General features: G+C 45.6%; 1 protein-coding gene across 8 annotated transcripts in view; it reads right to left on the bottom strand.

The window, feature by feature from the left end:
• LOC135069306 (E1A-binding protein p400-like) overlaps positions 1-18320 on the bottom strand; it is a 318615-nt gene that overhangs the window by 197991 nt on the left and 102304 nt on the right. For all 8 annotated transcript variants that reach the window (XM_063964668.1, XM_063964667.1, XM_063964670.1 and 5 more), the window contains 2 exons: positions 12958-13013; positions 6189-6243 (listed from right to left, as the gene is read on the bottom strand). In XM_063964668.1, coding sequence (XP_063820738.1) covers positions 6189-6243; positions 12958-13013 — 111 coding nt within the window. The remainder of the gene's footprint in view (positions 1-6188; positions 6244-12957; positions 13014-18320) is intronic.

Here is an 18320-nt window from a genome sequence, read left to right as displayed (position 1 = left end):
CACTGATGAACCGACACCTGGACTGGCTTCAGGCCATTGTTTGAATCACCAACGCTTTCTCCTCCAGTAGAAACACCCTCTGAACTTCCATGTCGAGAATCATCCCCAGGAAGGACAGTCTCCTTGTCGGCTCCAAATGCGACTTTGGAAGATTCAGGATCCATCCATGATCCTGGAGAAGTTGAGTCGAGAGAGCAATGCTCTGTAACAATTTCTCCCTGGAAGATGCTTTTGTCAGCAGGTCGTCCAGATAAGAAATTATGTTCACACCCTGCTTGCGGAGGAGTAGCATCATTTCCGCCATGACCTTGGTGAACACCCTCGGCGCCGTGGAGAGGCCAAATGGTAGAGCCTGGAACGGATAGTGACAGTCCAATAGCGCAAATCTTAGATAAGCCTGGTGAGGTGGCCAGATCGGAATGTAAAGGTACGCATCCTTGATATCTAGGGATACCAGAAACTCCCCCTCCTCCAGACCTGAGATCACCGCTCTCAGAGACTCCATTTTGAACTTAAATTCCCTCAAATAAGGGTTCAATGACTTTAGGTTCAATATTGGCCTGACCGAACCATCCGGTTTCGGTACCACAAACAGGTTTAAATAATAACCCTTGTTTGTGAGGTGAGGTGGAACTGGAACAATGACATTTGTTTGAACCGATTTTTGAATGGCTTCCTGTAAGATAGCACTTTCTGTCAGCGAAGCTGGTAAGCCTGATTTGAAGAATCTGTGAGGCAGGAGTTCTTGGAACTCCAGTCTGTACCCCTGAGTAACAAAATCTTGTACCCAGGGGTCGAGGCCTGATGCCGCCCAGACGTGACTGAAATTCCTTAGTCTTGCTCCCACCTGCCCTATCTCCAGGCTAGGAGGTCCACCGTCATGCCGAGGATTTTGAGGAAGTTGGTGCAGGTTGTCTGGATTTCCTCCGACCTCCTCTAAAGAAAGTGGAAGGGGATTTGTACTTCTTAACTATCGCGGTCCGGAAGGACTGCATAGCAGACGTAGGATAAGATTTCCTAGTCGGTGGTGTTGCAGAGGGAAGAAAGGTAGACTTACCAGCAGCTGGCCGTGGAGATCCACGCATCTAATGCTTCCCCAAACAGAGCCTGACTAGTGAAGGGTAGGTTCTCCACACTTTTCTTGGATTCTGCATCCGCTGACCATTGGCGCAGCCAGAGTCCCCTGCGTGCCGAGACAGCCACGGCAGAAGCCCTCGCATTAAGATGTCCAAGGTCCTTCATGATGCCGCCCAGACGTGACTGAAATTCCTTAGTCTTGCTCCCACCTGCCCTATCTCCAGGCTAGGAGGTCCACCGTCATGCCGAGGATCTTGAGGAAGTTGGTGCAGGTTGTCTGGATTTCCTCCGACCTCCTCTAAAGAAAGTGGAAGGGGATTTGCACTTCTTAACTATCGCGGTCCGGAAGGACTGCATAGCAGACGTAGGATAAGATTTCCTAGTCGGTGGTGTTGCAGAGGGAAGAAAGGTAGACTTACCCGCAGCTGGCCGTGGAGATCCACGCATCTAATGCTTCCCCAAACAGAGCCTGACCAGTGAAGGGTAGGTTCTCCACACTTTTCTTGGATTCTGCATCCGCTGACCATTGGCGCAGCCAGAGTCCCCTGCGTGCCGAGACAGCCACGGCAGAAGCCCTCGCATTAAGATGTCCAAGGTCCTTCATGGCTTCCACTATGAAGCCCGCAGAATCCTGTATATGATGTAAAAACAATTCAATGTCACTTCTATCCATGGAATCTAATTCCTCTAGTAAAGTGCCTGACCACTTTACTATAACTTTAGAAATCCATGCACAAGCAATAGTGGGTCTTAAAGTTACTCCATTAGCTGTGTATAGTGATTTGAGAGTAGTCTCAATCTTGCGGTCTGCCAGCTCTTTCAAAGTGGTGGACTCAGGGACAGGTAAAACCACCTTCTTAGACAACCTAGATACAGAAGCGTCTACTACTGGAGGGTTTTCCCACTTTTTCCTGTCCTCCTCAGGGAAAGGAAAAGCAATGAGAACCCTTTTTGAGATCTGAAATTTTTTCTCTGGGTTTTCCCAGGATTTTTCAAACAATGCGTTTAATTCCTTAGATGCAGGGAATGTAAGGGAGGTTTTCTTACTGTATGTAAAATAAGCCTCCTCTACCTGCTCAGGTATTTTCTCAGTAATGTGTAAAATGTCCCTGATGGCTTCAATCATAAGTTGCACCCCCTTAGCAAGGGATGCCTCCCCCCTGCATATCACCGTCACCTGTATCAGAGTCGGTATCCGTGCCAACTTGCATTATCTGGGCAAGAGCACGCTTCTTTGGGTGAATAGGGGGGGACCTAGATGAGGTATTGGGAGCTGAACATTGCAACACCTTTACAGAATTTCTCAAAACCTGTGTTTGTTTCTCATTATATGACATCCGAGATGAAAACTGAAATATCATTCCCCTTAAGGAATCCACCTATGGGGGTTCAGATTCAGAGGACTGGGACAGCACATAGCAGTCCTGCGTACACGGAATAGACTCATCAGGTGAAGAAAGACACTCTGCTGCACATTAGACAGATTCCCCAGACATGATAATGTGATCTATATAGCAACATACACACACACAGGAAAATGTCAGCCACAGTTTCTACCAGAGTACTTTCAGAGAGTCACAGAGTATAAGAAGCCAGCCACACAGCGCTTCAATAGGCAGTGTAATATACAATAAGCCCAGTGCTGATATAACACCTTAATGGGTTAATATATAAATATATAACACACTCCCCCCCCTGTCTTTAACACCCTGGTACCGCAGAGGTAAGTTGGAGTTATGTGGAGGGCAGCGCTTCCTGGCAGCTTTTGTCTGTGTGATCTGCAGGGAGAAAATGGCGCTGGTGAGTGCTGGATCCGCTCTGAGAAGCCCCACCCCCTGTAATGGCGCGTCTTCCCGCACTTATATTTTTATACTGGCCTGAGGTACCTTCCTGCTAACAGCGGGATTAGCCCCTGTTCTCCTTGCATGTGCTTATTAATAAACTGAGACTCCTCTAAAGACAGAGATATATATTAAACATACAATATAATTGGGACTAGAAGACGGTATCCGGACTCTAGGTCGACACACATTATGTCGACACCTATTGGTCGACATTGAGTAGGTCGACACAGGAAATAGGTTGTCACGACCATTAGGTTGACATGAACAAGATCAACATGAGTTTTTAACTTTTTTAAAAATTTTTAAACTTTTTCATACTTTACAATCCACGTGAACTACAACTGGGAACTGTAACCTTGCCTGAAGCATGGCGAGCAAAGCGAGCCATACGAGGGGACACTGTGCACTAATTGGGGTTCCCCGTCACTTTACGAAGAAAACTACACCAAAAAAACATTAAAAACTCATGTCGACCTTTTTCTATGTCGAACTTGTTCATGTCGACATAATGGCCGTGTCGACCCATTTCCTGTGTCAACCTGGACACTGTGGACCCTGAGTCCCATACCCCTACAAGACTATACTGAAGCGAGTTCCTACAGTTGACTTGGTGAAGAATTCTGCAACATGATAAGCAACAGTTGCAATAAGAAATGTAACAATATCAGATTATTGTTGATACAATTCTTGCTGTTATAATGAGACTGCTGAACACCCGTTTTAGCACCCTTTCCTAGAATTAATAATTGGATAGGGGTAATTTTGCAGTGAAGAGACAAAATATTTGCATAGAGTTGGGGCAAGGAATACAAGATTTATATATCAGAATAGCAATATACTATATATTTAAATTGACAAATAAATCAAAAGACGATTATCTGAGGATAAATTCATGTGTTTTTTTTAAAACATCTTTATTTCTTCTTCACTTAATTTTTGTTTTATTTCACTTAGGCATATACACAATTTTAAATATATACATATTTTTTAATGAATACAAAATAAATGTTATATTTAAACATTGTAGCAGATAGCTTTTTGATACATCACTTTCTTGGAAAGTATGTGTTGTGTTATGTTATTCAAAACTTGCAGAAGTAGGCAGACACTGTTCGCCTACTTCTGTGACATCACAAGTTGGAGAGAAGTTGGCTGGTCTGATGAAAAGTTGGCTGGTTGACTGGTCTGATGAAAAAAGTTGGTTAGGTGTGTGGGGCAGTATTTTAGTTGGATAGACAAGTTGGACAGTTGGTCAGGTGGATGGTTGTAGGAAAGTTGGTCTGATGTATGGCTAGCATTAGTCATATATCATCTCATGCAGGAAAGTGATGCACAAAGCTATTGTATTTACCAACACAAGAAAACAGTTCATCATATAAGCACAGTACAAATGCCCATACGAAGCCTGCACTTGTCTTTGAAACAATGCCCATGGAGGCCCAACTTATGAACTGGAAGCTAGACATACTACCATCTCCCCGAGGTAATTATGTGCTTCACCCCTCAATATTACCATTACTATGTCTTATACTGTATATAATTTTACCCAACCCGACATTTGTGACAGTCAGCTAAGAACAGAGATATAACATTACTAATGGTTGGGCCAGGATGTAGTTATGTGACGTTGGGCCACATGATTTCTATGAGGAATTCAGTCTAATATTGACCAAAATGGGGCTAACTAACAATATCAGGGGGTTCAAGGAGGCAGGACTCCATGTTATAGTGTGACCATCACTGTTTGCCATAATGTGACAGTGTTTGCCCCCCTTATAAGCGATAGACACTGCTGCTGCTGAAAATTTTATTTATTCTTAGTTTTTACTGTTAAATATAAGGTCTGATTATCATTGCCAACAGAATCTATATTTACATCATGGCACAGGTAACCGCAAGTTTTTCTCCTAGCTTTAGAAAGAGATGCACCTACTTGCAGTGACAAAAGTAGCCTTACCACTTTGCCGGTCAGTCTTGGATTGATTTCTGACTTGGGCTTCCAGTTCCACTTGTAAGATAGGGAGTAAACCTGTTTTCTTTGGAAATAGTTTTTTTTTTCCCCTTTAGTAAAATGGGGAATCATTTTCTAGTCATACTAAGTAGGAAATTATTTTTTAACATATGGTAACGGCATAAGAATAATAAGTGCTCAATTATCTAATTGAATCATTTTATTATTTTATTTGACACTTTTTAGCAACACACATACAGCACATCTCCGCTTTCAAGAAGTTGGATATACGAATTGTGCTTCCTATAAAGGTGCATTTAACACCAAAATCTGCCTACATTATTTTGTCACACATCTCACAGGAATACTGCGCATCCTACAATCTCTCTGTGTCGTCTTGCTTGCTTCTTTTCCGCTCCTGAAGTCATGAAGATGACCCCATCACAGGCAGCTCTTTACTCGTATTCAGAGATGACAACATCTATGTAGCCATACTGCCCTTATCCATTCGCTTGCAAAACTTGTAATAATCACTATCAGTACATATTTACACAATGCTTGGTGCAAGAGATCCGCCTGAAATCTAAGGATATCTGTGTACGCTCAAGTCTGCACAGCTTGCTATTCTGCTTGCACGCTCATAATACTCCCTAAGGACATTTACAGTAGCCTACTGCACTATCCATCCATAAAATGGACTAATATGCACCTCTAAATCAAGGCCCACGGAATGTTAATATTAAATTAAATTTAAAAATAGAGAACTGAAACCTTAGAACAAGTTCTCATAGAAATTATTACAATTGTGTACAAATTTGATAAAAGGTTCCCAGAAAACTTGATGACGTTGTTACAAATTAAACATTTTGTACATTAGGAAAGATATACCATGACATCGTTAGGGACATTTTCTAGGAGAAGGAGAGGAAGGAGAAAGGGAGGAGAGGGAAGAGAGGGGGACGAGAAGAAGAAGAAGAAGAAGAAGAAGAAGAAAAAGAAGAAGACGGAGGAGGAGGAGGAGGAGGAGGGGGGGGGGATTAGGAGGAGGAGGGGAGGATGAGGAGGAAGAGGAGGAGAAGAAGAAAAGAAGAAGTAGTAGTAGTTATGCAAATACAGTATATTTTATGGGTGACTATTTTGGACTACAAAGATTTCAAAGTGATATTTAATACTAAAACTAATACTCTCACATAACATTATCAGGCATTTCTATATTATGTGTTTAGTAAATTGAGCATTTGAATCCTGTCATGATATACATCACATAATCTGGGCTGAACCATGCTTTATATCAGTACTCAATTACTTCAACAAACCTTCTCCATCGCTCCAAGATGAACTTGCTTTTCTTTTTCTCCCAGTGGGTGACATCTGTCAGAAACAGAAAAAATAGGAATTTAATACCTACCGGTAATTCTTTTTCTCGTAGTCCGTAGTGGATACTGGGGAATAATATATGACCATGGGGTATAGATCGGATCCACTGGAGCCTGGCACTTTAAGAAATGAATAGTGCCCCTCCTAGCAGACTCAGTCAAGGAAACTGTGCCCGAGGAGACGGACATACTTAGAGAGAAGGATCTAACACATAAAGCGGTGAGGTAACGAACCAATGCACAAACAATAAGATTGCAGAGCTACCCAGAACAGAGGAAAGCAATGCTAACTATAGAAGGATAGCAACACTAACCAAACATGGAACAGGGAAGCAACAGCAGCCCAAACCAAAAATATTTACAACCAGGTAAGCAGGAAAACTAAGCACTGAGTCGGGTGCCCAGTATCCACTATGGACTACGAGAAAAGGAATTACCAATAGGTATTAAATTCCTATTTTCTCTAATGTCCTAGTGGATACTGGAGAATAGTATATGACCATGGAGACATCCAAAAGCTCCCAGAACGGGTGGGAGAGTGCTGAGACCCCTGCAAAACCGCCTGACCGAACTGAAGGTCATCTTTGGTCAAGGTGTCAAACCTGTAGAACTTAACAAAGGTGTTCACACCAGACCAAGTTGCTGCACTGCACAACTGTAATGCCGAGACGCCCCGGGCAGCTGCCCAGGAAGAACCCACGGACCTTGTGGAGTGGGCCTGAACCGAACTTGGCAGTGTTAGAGCAGCCGAAGTATAGGCTTGTTGGATAGTCAATTTGAGCCGACGAGCAATGGACTGGTTGGAGGCAGGACGAATAATATTCTTAGCACTATAAAGGACGAAAAGCGACTCAGACTTCCTGTGACGAACCATCCTTTTGGTGTAAATCCTCAAAGCCCTTACGACATCCAGAGACTCTGAAGTGTCGGGTAAGACTGGAACCACAACTGGTTGATTTACATGAAAAAGCGATACCACTTTCGGCAAAAACTGTGGGCAAGTTCTGAGCTCCGCCCTATCCTCACGAAACACCAAGTATGTTACAGGACAAGGCCAGAAACATAAGTCTTCCACATCAGGTATTTTAAATCAACCCTATGCAAGGGTTCAAACCAATCTGACTGGAGAAAGGTCAACACCACATTAGGACCCACGGAGCCGTGGGAGGAACAAAGGGTGGCTGAATGTGCAACACCCCCTTAAGAAAGGTCTGTACTTCAGGAAGTACCACTAGCTGTTTCTGGAAGAAGATGGAGAGAGACGAAATCTGAACCTTGATGGAGCCTAATCGTAGGACCTTATCCACTCCTGCTTGCAGGAACAGTAGAAATCGGCCCAGATGAAATTCCACAGCATTTGGACTCTCACACCAAGAAACATATTAATTCAAAATACGGTGATAATGTCTGGAAGTAACCCCCTTATGGGCGTGAACCATAGTGGAAACCACCTTTGAGGGAAGACCCTTCCTGGTTAAAATTTTCCTCTCAACTTCCAGGTCGTCAAACGTAGCCGCTGTAAGTGTGGATAAATGAACGATCCTTACTGAAGAAGGTCCTTTAGAGGCGGCAGAGGGCAGGGTTCCTCCAACGACAGGGTCTGGAGGTCCGTATGCCAGGCTCGTCGAGGCCAATCAGGAGAAATGAGAATTGCCTGAACTTTCCTTTTTGAGTCTTTTGAGAACTCTTGGGTTCAGAGGAATTGGAGGAAACAGGTAAACGAACTGGTAAGTCCATGGCGACGTCAGGGCGTCCACCGCCTCCGCCTGCGGATCCCTCGTTCTGGAGCAGTAACGATGGAGCTTCTTGTTGAGATGAAAAGCCATCAGGTCTATCTGTGGACAACCCCACCAGTGAACAAGTTGTTGAAACACCTGAGGGTGGAGGCCCCATTCCCCCGGATGGAGGTCGTGACTGCTTAGGAGTCCGCTTCCCAGTTATCCACTCCTCGAATGTACACTGCGCAGATGCCCGAAAGAGTATTCTTGACACCTATCGCTTTGTGGCCCTGCTTCTGGTTCCTCCCTGTCAGTTGATGTGCGCTACTGCCGTGGCGTTGTCCAACTGCACCTGGATGGCCTGATGCTGAAGGAGGGAAGAGGCCTGTATTAGAGCATTGTAAATTGCCCTGTGTTCCAGGACGTTGACCGGAAGAGCAGATTCCTGAAGGGACCACGGCCCCTGGAACTGCGCTCCTTGAGTCACAGACCCCCAACCCTGGAGGCTGGCATCTGGTGTCAACAGTGTCCATGACTTGGTGTTGAAGCACCGACCCTCCACCAGATGGGGAACCTGTAGCCACCATAGCAGGAATATCCGTGCTTTCGGTGATAGGGTTATATACTGATGCATGTGCAGGTGAGATCCCGACCATTTGTCCAACAAATCTAGCTAAAACGGTTGCGCATGGAACCTGCCACAGTGTATTGCCTCGTAAGAGGCCACCATCTTGCCCAGCAAGCGGATGCAAAGGAGAATTGAGACCCAGCAAGGTTTCAGCACCGACCGGACCACAGACTGACTAGTTGAGGCCTTGTCCAGAGGAAGGTAAACCTTCTGAGGTACCATATCCAGGATCATCCCCAGGAACTGAATTCTCTGAGACAGTTCCAACTGAGATTTCTAGAAATTGAGTATCCATCCATGATCCGTAAGCACACGGGTAGTCAAGTCGATACTGTGCAGTAGCTGTTCCATGGACACCGCCTTTATCAGGAGATCGTCCAGGTACGAAATTATTTGGACACCCCTCATGCGCAACTGCAGCATAATTTCCGCCATGACCTTTGTGAAAACCCTTGGGGCTGTGGAGAGACCGAAGGGTAATGCCTGAAACTGGAAATGTTGGTCCAGAATCGCGAACCTGAGGAACGCTTGGTGAGGGGGCCAAATTAGGATATGCAGGTATGCATCCTTTATGTCCAGGGACACCAGAAACTCCCCTTCCTCCAGATTCGCTATCACTGCCCTTAGGGATTCCATCTTGAATTTGAACACCCGAAGATACGGGTTCAGGGATTTGAGGTTCAAGATAGGCCGTACCGAGCTCTTCAGCTTCGGAACCACAAAGAGATTTGAGTAAAACCCCTTTGTGTGCATCTGAGGAGGCACTGGAACAGGTAAGCCTGACCTGAAGAATCAGAGAGGAGGGAGTTCCTGGAATTCTAGCCGGTATCCTTGGTATATGAAGTTCCTCACCTATCCACTATTTTGAGGTTCGAACAGGACTATTGACTATCTGCTGCTTACCATATTATGACATTAACAGAGGAAAGGGTATATGTAAATTAATTATTATTTATATTTTTTAATTGTCTGCAATTGCTTTTTAATTTTTTTATATAATAAATGCAAGTTTTTTTTTAATACATTCTATCTAATGTTGAAGGCGAGCACCTACCTGAAAGTCGCCTTGCTGCTGGGCCCAACCGTCACACGGAGGGCTTCGTGGAAGAGGATCCTGAGGCCTGGTCCGAATTTCCAGCAGCCGCTGGTTTACGGGACTTACTGCATGTTCCTCTAGCAGCATTGGAGGCACCTCTGGCTCTGTCTCTATATCTGGCCACACGAAAGGACTGCAGCGAGCGCCCAGGATAGGGACGTCTAGCAGGTGGCAGAGCAGATATGTAAATTTACCTGCAGTTGCCTGAGATATCCCCTTGTTCAGTTCTTCCCCAAACAAGGCATCACCTGTAAAAGGAAGGTTTTTAAACCCTTTTTTGGAATCAGCATCTGCTAACCACAGGGCTACCGAGCCGATACCGCCATAGCAGTAGTACAGCCGTTAATGATATTAAGTTCTCAACAGCCTAAAGTCTGCAGCATCTTGGATGTGTTGTAGTAACGTAACTATCGCTTCTTGAGGTAGTGTGAGCAAACCTTTCAAAATATCATCAGACTATTTTACCATGGCTCTATAAATCCAGCCGCATGCTATGGTAAGGTGTTGGGCTGCACCTGCTGCAGAATAAATTGACTTAAGAGCGGTTTCAATTTTGCGATCAGCTGGGTTTTTAAGGGAAACAGCCCCAGGAACAAGTACAAGAATTTTACGTGAAAGCCTGGTGGGGTTTCCCAGACTTTCCTATCCTCTGTAGGGAAAGAATTTAATACCCGTTTAGGGGTAATACATTTTTTGGCAGGGTTAATCCATGCTGCTTTAGCCAGGGAATCTAATTCTTCAGAGACCGGGAAGGTTGCAGAGGACTTCAGTTTCACATTAAAATACAATTCCTTTGCCTGTTCTTCCTCCTTATCAGGGATACTGAGCACCCCTCTAATGACATAATTGAGGGCCTCAACTCCCGGGGACAGGGAATTATCCTCGTCCACCTCAGCCTCTCCTTCGTCCAACTCTGGCAATTTAGAATCAGAGTCAGATTGCAATAATTGTGGGAGAGTGAGTTTGTGAGAGACCAACAGGGGGGCTGGGGAGCCTGCCTGTGGTCTGCAGCAGCAACCATAAATTATTATTATTATTATTATCCTTTATTTATATGGTGTCACAAGGGTTCCGCAGCACCCAGTTACAGAGTACATAAATAATCAAACAGGAAAACAGCAACTTACAGTTGATGACAGTATAGGACAAGTACAGGGTAAATAAACATAGTTACATCAGCAGATGACACTGGAATAAGTATCAGGTGGCAGAAGACTGCGGGATTTGGTGCAGTTGAAGATTATTAAAGTAAGAAAAAGGATAAGCACATGAGGGAAGAGGGCCCTGCTCGTGAGAGCTTACATTCTATACGTGTCCATAGTTTGTTTCAGGGTCTGTCTTTCATGCTTAGCTGTAACTGGGTGTGGTTCATCAAATCGACAGTATCTAGGTCGACAATGTTTAGGTCGACCACTATAGGTCGACAGTCACTAGGTCGACATGGATGGAAGGTCGACAGGGTTTCTAGGTCGACATGTGCTAGGTCGACAGGTATAAAGGTCGACATGAGGATTTAAAAAAAAATTGTGTCGTTTTCTTCCTAGAGTGACCGGGATCCCAAATTAGTGCACCGCGTTCGCTCGCCATGCTTCGGGTATGGTGCCTTCGCTCCGCTACCGCTTCGCTCGGCACAGATTACCGTTCCAATCGTAGTCCACGTGGATCGTTAAGTATGAAAAAATTCAATAAAAGAAAAAAAAAAAGTGAAAAACTCATGTCGACCTTTAGACCTGTCGACCTAGCACATGTCGACCTAGAACCCCTGTCGACCTTCCATCCATGTCGACCTAGTGACTGTCGACCTATAGTGGTCGACCTAAACATTGTCGACCGAGACAGTGTCGATCTTCAGACCGGATCCCCTGTAACTACCTCTGAATTAATATTTGAAATCATAGTCTTAAATGATTCCATCCATTCAGGTTCCTGCACATTTCTAACTTGTGAAGGAATTGAGCATTGGGTACACATAAGAGACCCCTGTGAGGAAGGTGTAAACCTAGCCTTACATAAGGTACACACAGACTTATTTGCAGACATGCTTGAGCAGAAATAACATAGATTAGTATGAAAAACACAGCAGTATTAGTGATATATGCAAACTAACCCAAACTACCCTGAATGGAGTGACACAGAGAGTTATGGGAACCAGCACACTACACCCCAGACTGAGCAGCGCCCTGCTGGGTGTCCTTAATGTGTAATTATGTACACAGAGACAGTATCTCTGTTTATGACCTCTCCCTTTCACTATAACCCCCTGGTACCAGTTACAGTGGTGAGTCAGTGGGTCTTGGAGGAGCTGTCCCCGCGTGCAGCCTGTTATCAGCAGCAGCAGCAGGAAATGGCGCCGTTTAGCCTCTGGTCCCGCTCTCCGGAAAGCCCCGTCCCCTTAATGGCGCGCGGCCCCTGTACTTTCTTTATACTGCCGTTTATCCATTAAAGTGTAAACCAAGAGCCCGCAGCCCCTGTTTACCAAGTTGCCAGTCTGGGTTTCCAGTGGGCACCGAGGCCGTAGCCGTGTGATCACTGTCCCTTTATGCTGCCATCTTGCACTGGGGACACGCTAACCGGGTCCCCAGTGTAATACTCACCGCAGCTCGTCTGTCTTCGGCATCTGTTAAGGGGTGGAAGCATGCTGCCGGCGTGGGCTCAGCCTCTGGGAGTGTGAGAAACATCACCTCAGGAGCTCAGTGTCCTGTCAGCTGGGATTACAAACCATTAACTCTTAGGAAGCTGGTTTGGTCCCCCACTTAAGTCCCACGATGCAGGCAGACTGGTTGCCAACCAGTGCTGCCTGAAAATAACAAACTAAAATACATTACTGAAGAAAGCTCTCTGGAGAGCAATAGAATGCACCCGGCTCCTTGGGCACATTTTCTAAACTGAGTCTGGTGAAGGGGCATAGAGGGGAGCAGCCAGCACACACTATTCATTTCTTAAAGTGCCAGGCTCCAGTGGAATCGATCTATACCCCATGGTCATATACTATTCCCCAGTATCCACTAGGACGTTATATATCTTCCATTACATGCTATTTCCTGCTGTTATTTTGCTTATTTAGAAGAAATCTTGTGACCTAAAAGAAAGGCTCAGCATACAATTTCATTACAGGTTAAAAATTTTAAGCTGTAATTTAAAACCCTTCAAAAATTGCGAACATTTAATGCAAAAGCAGGCTTTATAACCAAAATAAAAACAGGGCACAGAGGAAATATGTATACCAAGAATAAAAAAAAAAAACATTTCAATAATTGCTGTACTTACTTTTTTATTTCCATGCTTGTGTTTCGCATACGCTTCTTCAACTGTTTTAAGGGGACCTGCAAATAAGTAACTATTAGCAAGCTATTTAACAAATAAAGGTGAAAACAATGTGACAGTATGTATACACAGATAGCATAAAATAAAAACAAAAACATAGAAGAATTTAGCATACAAGAGAAAAGTCCGAAGCCACAGTCAGGGCAGGGAGATAACATGCAAGAAGATCCAGCGTCACAAAGACTTAGTAACATACAGGTGCACCAAACACTGAGCCTGGAGGTTTGGTACGGTCTTACTGTCCTCATAGGCGTGCGCAGCACATTTTATTAGGGGGTGCACCATCGAAGGGGTGTGTCTAGCACCGCCTTTTGGGCGTGTCTAGCACCATCTATTGACGGTCAACACAATATAAAATATCCACCCTTGTACCAATCCTAATAAAGCAGATACATTGTCAGATGTTGTGGTGTGCACCAAACAAACTCCCCTGATGGCACTCACTGCAATTACAGTGCTCCTCCTCAGCCTGGTCTGGCTCCCCCTCTCTTTCCCCTGCAAGCTGCAGCAGCTTACTTACAAGTAAGTCAGTCACTGACACTGACAGTCGCAGACTAGTACTGCTGCTGCTGCTGCTGGAAAACGAGTGACGTGTCAATGTTGCTGCAGACCACCTGCCAGTATTGAAATTGTCTTCCTAAGAGGAACGCTGGCTACATGCTGATCCTCATCAGTGGCTGGCGTTGGCATAGCATAGAAGGAGAGAGGTGGGCATGTGGCGGGTGTGGCAGGTGGGCGTGCGAGCATGTTTTTGTACATGGAGGTGGAGCAGGGAGTATGAAAGCCGGTGGCAGTGGCACCCTTGATTAACCCAGGCGTCCGGTCAGTAATGCAGTCCTGACAGGGTGCAGTGCAGAGGGTACAGTAATCAGCCTGCTCGGCGATCATTGCATCAGGCATGTGAGATCGGGGTGCCAGACATTAGGGGGTGCCTGTGCGCACCAGGCACCCCCCCTGCGCACACCTATGACTGTCCTTTCTACTTAAAGGAGGGACCTCACAGCCAAAACATGTTGTTTGATAGGATTATTTCTTCAAAAGGTGATTAGTATGAATATTTTAAGAAAGCATTCAGGAACATTAATATGCACCATAGGGGTCACTCCGAGTTGATCGCACGTAGCAACTTTTTGCTGCTCGTGCGATCAACTAGATGCCGCCTATGGGGGAGTGGATTTTAGCATAGCAGGGCTGCGATCGCTTGTGCAGCCCTATGCTAAAAAAGTTTTAAGCAGAAAAAGACTAGCCCTGTAGTTACTTACCCTGTGCGATGGATCCAACGATGAAGGTCCCAGAATTGACGTCAGACAACCGCCCTCCAAACGGCTGGACACGCCTGTGTTCGGATCTCCACGCCCGGAAAACGGTGAGTATCCGCCCCGGAACGCCTCCCCGCTGTCAATCTTCTTGCGATCGCGCTAGCGGTCACTTTCGTCTTTCTTCTGGTGGTTGCCCGGCGATGGCTGTCGCCGGGCAACGCCGCGCATGCGCATTGCGGCCGCCGCGCATGCGCATTGCGGCCGCCGCGCATGCGCATTTCTGACCCGTTCGCACCGCAGCATGTGAACGGGTCGGAATGACCCCTCATATCCCTTATAATGAACCTAATATTACAAGTAACCGCATTTATTTCTGAGAGGATACTACTTGTCCAGATTTTCTAGAATCTCTTTCCAGATTTTAATCATTCAGTTTGTTACACAGTTTGCTTCAGGTTACATGAAATTAGATAGACTTTGGATTATTGCCATAAACACAAAAGATTGGTGAATTAGGTGAATGTGAAGTATTATAGAGCAAAAGCTGAAAGCAGGAAATTTGTAATATTGAGATATATAGATATGTCCTATTACATCTTTGCTCTGTGCGCTACAAGTCGCATTACACATAATGCGTAAGTGCTGCGTGACTCAGAAGCACTGAGCGTCTTTTTTGAGTTTTTTATGCCTATATTCTGTGTGACTGCGGCTGTATCTGAATACAAAATGCTATGCTACAGTGTTTTTCTGGAAAACACTGTAACGTTGCATTTCGGATGCAGATACAGCCGCAATTACACACAGTACATAGGCATGCTGCATATCATTTTAATCGTCCGGATCTGCTAGTACGTCCTATTGCCTTACTTCGTGGCAAAAATGCAAAAAAGATGCTCAGCGCTACCGAGTTCCACCAAGTCATGGCGCGTCTTGAACGGCTGTTTAGCGTGACTGCAGCAAGGATGTAAGAGGACACATCCGTATTGCACCTAAGAAACTGGTCTAAACCTGATTAAATGTTTGCTCATTGCTTTTGGAGGATAAACTGTTCAGAAGGATAGATCTGTAACTAGTACAGATGTGTCCTCATATACGTACACCTATTGGGGGTAATTCTGAGTTGATCGCAGCTTCAAGTTTGTTAGCAATTGGGCAAAACCATGTGCACTGCAGGGGAGGCAGATATAACATGTGCAGAGAGAGTTATAGGCCCTACACACTGGCCGATTTTTAGAAAGATATGAACGATCTCGTTCATAAATGAACGAGAACTCGTTCATATCTTTCAGTGTGGAGACTCCAGCGATGAACGATGCGCGGCCCCGCGCTCGTTCATCGCTGGTCTCCCGTCGGCTGTGCATGCAGGCCAATATGGACGATCTCGTCCATATTTGCCTGCACTTCAATGCAGCCGCGTGACGGGGGGAGTGAAGAAACTTCACTCCCCCCGTCACTGCCCCCCCCCGCCGCCGGGTCGCTCGTCGGCCGTATCCGCCGTCGGGCAGCTCGGCGGCGGGTCGGCCAGTGAGTAGGGCCCCGTAGATTTGGGTGTGGTGTGTTCAATCTGCAATCTAAATTGCAGTGTAAAAATAAAGCAGCCAGTATTTACCCTGCACAGAAACAAAATAACCCACCCAAATCTAACTCTCTCTGCAAATGTTATATCTGCCCCCCCCCCCCTGCAGTGCACATGGTTTTGCCCAACTGCTAAAAAATGTCCTGCTGCGATCAACTTGGAATTACCCCCATTGTGCCATATGGTGGGAGCTGCTTGGCATGATTACTGTGCTGTGCACTTTTTTCTCAATTGAATTGCTCACATATTCTTTCTGTGCGTTATTTTTTCCTAACAATTGTGTCTTAGTTTGCAAATAGCTTAATGTGTACTTAAGATAAAAAAAATTGTAGCAAAGGAATTGGTATTGGTATTGGTATAGAGTTTGCATGGCACGGGTCACTCCTATTGGACATGTCTTTTGCCTTTAACTTGGATTGTGTTCTTTTACCTCAACTTTGCTACTTTTTCCTTCACTGTGCTACTTTTTTCCTTAATTTGCTTATAGTGTACTACATATTTAGGATTAGTGTTTTGGGATGCGGTTAAGAAGCACAGTCAGTGGAGGGCTAAATGGGACTATTTTGTGCAGTTTAATGCTAGGTGTATGTGGATACATCTGTATGTTACAGAATGCTTCCCAAAATCTGGACATTAATTGTAAGCTGAATGCGATGACGCCCAAAATTTGCCAGAGGTGCGACATGCTGACAGATCTCAACACTTTTTTTAAAGGGGGAATCACTTACAAGGCATAGTTTTGCTTTGTAAGTGAATGCCGCTTTAAAAAAACGTCAGAGATCAGCCTGCATCTTGCACCTCCGGTGATCTCGAGCGTCATTACAACTGGCCCATTGTATAAAATGATCTTCGGGCTATGGGTCTGATTCTGAGATGGACGCAGCCACGCGTCCATCTGGTCCGCGCACGCGCATTGGCTGCAGTGCGCATGTGTAACCTTATACATTGTGGCCGCACGGTGGTAGTGTGGTTGACAGCGGCGGACGTTTTTTTTTTTGGGGGGGGGGGGGGGGGTAGGCCGAATGGGGCAGTACAGGGCCGTTTTCGGGGCAGCTGCGTGATGTCACATGCAGCCGCTACGAAAAAAAATGTTGGTCGACTGCCTGACACCAGGGGTCAACCTTACTTTCTGAAGTGTCAGCAATCTGATTGCGGACGCATCGGGAGGCAGCCTCACACATGCTGGGCAGCCTTGCCCTGTGCTGGGCAGCCCCCAGCATGTGGGGAGATGGACGCAGATCTGGATGCGTATACAGAGATCTGCGTCTATTTCTGAATCAGCCCCTATGTGCATAAGTTGTATATAGAAAATAAATGCATGTTGTGTTTAGAGTTGGGGCCCATCCCCAAGATTTTGTTTACATTATTATATGCAAATATTCCAAAAATCCAAATTCCAAAATACTTCTGGGACTCAAACATTTCAGATATGAGAGAAACCTGTAAAAACTGCATATAACTAAAAAAGACAAGAGACACACAATTGGGGACATCGGGGATGTCGTAAAGCAGTTACTCAAGGGAGGGGACGCACTGTAGCGGGTACAAGAATCCGGCGTCCAAAGGAAGCATCCTGGGAGGTGGAAGTATCAAAGGCATAGAACCTAATGAACGTGTTCACTGAGGACCACGTAGCCGCCTTGCACAATTGTTCTAGGGACGCGCCATGGCGGGCCGCCCAAGAAGATCCAACAGACCGAGTAGAATGGGCCTTGATAGTAGCAGGACCTGGAAGTCCAGCCTGCGCATAAGCTTGTGCAATCACCATTCTAATCCATGTGGCCAAGGTTTGCTTAGTCGCAGGCCAGCCACGTTTGTGAAAACCAAAAAGGAAAAAGAGAGAATCAGATCTCCTAAGAGAGGCGGTTCTCTTCACATATATACGGAGAGCCCGTACCACATCCAAAGACCGCTTTTTGGAGGACAAACCAGGAGAGATAAAGGCCGGGACCACAATCTCTTGGTTAAGGTTGAAAGACGACACCACCTTAGCCAGATAACCAGGGCGAGTTCTAAGCACCGCACGGTCACGGTGAAAAATCAGAAAGGGCGACTGACAGGATAAGGTACCCAAGTCTGAAACTCTTCTAGCAGAGGCAATAGCCAGCAAAAACAAGACCTTAAGTGTAAGCCATTTAAGGTCCACACACTCAAGAAGTTCAAACGGAGACTCTTGTAGGGCATCCAGAACAACCGACAAATCCCAAGGAGCCACAGGAGGGACATAGGAAGGTTGAAGCCGTAAAACACCCTGAGTGAAAGTATGAACGTCAGGTAGAGTCGCAATTTTTCTCTGAAACCATACCAACAAGGCTGAAATATGAACCTTGAGGGAGGCCAGACGAAGGCCTAAGTCCAGGCCCTGTTGCAGAAAGGCCAAAAGTTTGGCAGTACTGAACTTGTATGCATCATAATTCTTAGCCGCACACCAGGTGAAGTAAGAATTCCAGACCCTATAATAAATCCGAGCC

The sequence above is a fragment of the Pseudophryne corroboree genome, chromosome 1, assembly GCF_028390025.1.
Source record: "Pseudophryne corroboree isolate aPseCor3 chromosome 1, aPseCor3.hap2, whole genome shotgun sequence".
In the NCBI taxonomy this organism is placed as follows: Eukaryota; Metazoa; Chordata; class Amphibia; order Anura; family Myobatrachidae; genus Pseudophryne; species Pseudophryne corroboree.
This window is presented reverse-complemented; position numbering and strand designations above follow the sequence as displayed.